The sequence below is a fragment of the Hippoglossus hippoglossus genome, chromosome 7, assembly GCF_009819705.1.
Source record: "Hippoglossus hippoglossus isolate fHipHip1 chromosome 7, fHipHip1.pri, whole genome shotgun sequence".
Classification (NCBI taxonomy): Eukaryota; Metazoa; Chordata; class Actinopteri; order Pleuronectiformes; family Pleuronectidae; genus Hippoglossus; species Hippoglossus hippoglossus.
In genome coordinates, this window is record NC_047157.1 from 9,161,488 (window position 1) to 9,164,830 (window position 3,343).

At 45.9% G+C, this 3,343-nt stretch overlaps 1 protein-coding gene across 1 annotated transcript; it reads right to left on the bottom strand.

The window, feature by feature from the left end:
- Nucleotides 1-638: 638 nt before the first annotated feature.
- LOC117764934 (tripartite motif-containing protein 16-like) lies at nucleotides 639-2,845 on the bottom strand. Its single transcript, XM_034591105.1, is given in 3 exon segments — nucleotides 639-1,403; nucleotides 1,406-2,155; nucleotides 2,812-2,845. Coding segments are annotated over 3 exon segments (1,230 nt in total). The 3' UTR covers nucleotides 639-957.
- Between the last annotated feature and the right edge of the window lie 498 nt (nucleotides 2,846-3,343).

Genomic DNA, 3,343 nt, shown 5'->3' on the forward strand with positions numbered 1-3,343 from the left:
GCTGCTCACAAACAAATGTACCCCTCCAGAATCTCCACTATGGCTGAGACTCCAAACAGAGCAATAGCCCTAACCTTAAAACCTAATACAAATCTTAACCATAACCATATCCTTAATCTCTAACCCTAACCAGTTAAGCCTTAACCTTTACCTTACTCCTAATCCTAATCCTAACCCTAACCAGTTAATCCTTAACAAAAACATTAATCTTTTCTTAAAGAATCTTGGAAGTAGATTATAGAAGAAAACTTACTCGGATACACCCTGGGGCTAGATCAACCCTGGCGGAGCCTTCCATAGGTATCGGTGTCTAGTGATAATGGCCGAAACACCCAATGATACTGGGGTCCAGTACTGATGATGGGTTTGTTTGATTCGCTCCAGAGTTTATGAGGCTGCATTTAAACATCATGAAAAATGACATTTTGTGCTCAATACAACAGCACGAGACGTGATGCTCACAGGACTCAGTGTTAAAGTGACCGGAGCGACACCATCGATCAATAACTACACACTTGATTCGTAAGTTTGTCACCTAAATTATTTCATGTACGCGTTCACTTCATCCACACAATCAGTTTGTTTCACCTCCATCTCACATGAAAAGAACAAATAATCAGCTCATTGATTATGATCAGGATCAATAGAGTTTATAAAACATCAGAAACCGTATTTCTACATTGATATAGAAAACAACATTAGTTCTTTCAAACACATTCTTGTCAGTGTACTTATAGATTTCTGTCTTGAAAAAGTGAGAACTAAGTATCTGTGATAAAGGAAGTTCAGTGTTTGATTGACAGCTGATCTCTGTGCGGAGCAGAAACGTCAAGACGACAAACTTGGATCAACAAACATGGAGACAAAAGAAGTTAAAGATTTAAACACAGAATCTAAATCACTGCTTTTAATGACTTGAGTCTATTTGAGTTTACAGAACTCAGCTGTGAATCCATTTTAACTATAAACCATAACTCCAGCATAGCGAGGCTGAGTGAATGTGGTCTGGACTCTGTGGAGGAGAGTCATGGTGCCAGAGAGGCTGTAGAAGGACAGAACACCTGCACTGTGATCCAGGTACACTCCTACTCTGGAGGACTGAGGACCTGACACTGGAGTCTTGATGTTGTTGTGACAAAACTTATAACGGTTTCCAGCACAATTTAACGACCAAGTTTTCTCATTAGATCCAAATATACATTCATGTGACCTCCCTGCTCTGCTGATATTCTTGGATGCGACTGCTACATAAGCTATTGCTTCTCTTCTCCTCTCCACCTCCACCTCCCAGTAACAACGTCCAGTCAGACTCTCTCTACTCAGGACCTGAGGCCAAAGAGTGAATCTGTCTGGGTGATCAGAATAAGACTGTTCTTCTCTTATGAATGCCACTCTGGTTGTGGCAGTAAAACATCCACTTGAGACACAATCTGTAAAATCGTTGTCTCTGTCTCCCTCAGAATGTCCTGTAGTCGACCTCTGACCTGTGACACAGCTGCTGTCACGTCCTCAAAGTACCTCAGAGGATGGATACTGATGCTGGATGAGTGTGTAGATTCACTGAGTGGTGACAGTGGGGGGTAGGTGTGTAGAAACTGGTTGTGATCCTCTGTGTGTGAGAGCTGCTTCAGTTCATCGTCTTTCCTCTTCAGCTCAGTGATCTCCTGCTCCAGTCTCTCCTGAAGCTCTTTGACTCGACTCACTTCAGTTTCCTGCTGGGATCTGATCTGCTGCTTTACATCAGAGCTTCTTTTCTCCACCACACGGATCAGCTCAGTGAAGATCTTCTCACTGGCCTCCACTGCTTTATCAGCAGAGCCATTGACGGCCTCCACCTCCTGTTGAAGCAGCTTCACATCTTTCTCTCTGTCCTGGACTCTCTGCTGGATTGCTTGTCTCCTCAGCCCGAGCTCTCTCTGCCTCTCAGTCCTTTCTGCTGCAGCTTTATGGTCATCCACAGGGCAGAGATAACAGATACACTGCTGATCAGTGCGGCAGAACGTCTTCATCACCTCATTGTGACGAGAGCAGATGTCCTGGAGCTTCTCGGAGGTCTCCACCAGCTTATGCTTTTTAAATGGAGGTGATTGAAAATTAGGCTGGAGGTGTTTTTCACAATAAGAGGCCAAACAAACCAGCCAATTGTCACTGGATCCTTCAGTAGATCCAGACAGATTGAACAGCAGAATCTTTCTCTGTCCAGTTGATTTTCTTGATGTGCCATTTGACCTGGTGCCAGTGTCCGTAGAACAGTTTCACTTCCTCTGAACAGAAACAGATCTCTGCTCCTTCTGCTCTCGTTCACTTCCTCTTTTTGGCCACGTTTTAACACACTATTGAAAAGAGCAACATTATGGTGTTACCTCTCCTCAGCAGTGATGCCACACTGTTTGGAGGCGGCTGCCGTTGATGCCACACTGCTTAAAGGCGGCTGCCTCTGTTGTCACACTGTTTGGAGGCAGCTTTCACAGTTGCCACTCTGTTTGGAGGCGGCAGCCTCTGATACCACACTGTTTGGAGGCGGCTGCCGATGTTGTCACATTGTTTGGAGGCAGCTGTCACAGTTGCCACAGGTGTTTGGGGGCAGTTGTCACTGCTGTGGCAACAGAGGCAGCTGCCTCCAAACAGTGTGGCAACAGAGGCAGATGCCTCCAAACTGTGTGACAACAGAGGCAGATGCCTCAAAACAGAGTGGCAACTGTGGCAACTGTAGAATGCTCACTGATCACGTCTCACGATTCAGCTACGAGGTCTGGAGTCGGCTGGGAAAAATTCAGGTCATTCAAATGATGCTTGAACCAGAGTGACTACTTGCAGTTTCCACTAGGTGTCCCTGTTTAGCCATTCTGCCTCAGCCGCCAAATATTGTCCTTGTGTTTACAAGGACTTTCATTGTACATGTGCATTTTGAGACAGATTGGAGCATGTGCAGTGACATTACAGCCACTTCCTGTTTGTTTGCGTTCCATCAAAATGCACGCTGTTTCTGTTCAATGTAAAGGCTTAAGTGTCACAACATGGCGCAGTGAGTGGAGTAAAAACATGGAAGTTACAGCTACTTGAAGGCTTTTGGTGAGTCATTGAGATTCGCCGCCATGCCAAGGAGACGCCCCCTGTTGAAAACTCACACGTTTGATTCTATGGCATTAGCAACTCCTTCAGGCTCGCCTGACCAAATTTCGCACGAATGGCGCGCAGCGCAGCGCCATTCTCAAGCGCGCAGCCGCCTGGCTGTTCACACGGGACACGCATTTCTCCGCGCTGGTCAGCCCGCGATTCTGCTTTCTCCGCTTGTTGTTGTACCCGTTGAATGTCAGGGTTCGGGGGTAAATGATTGTCTTCA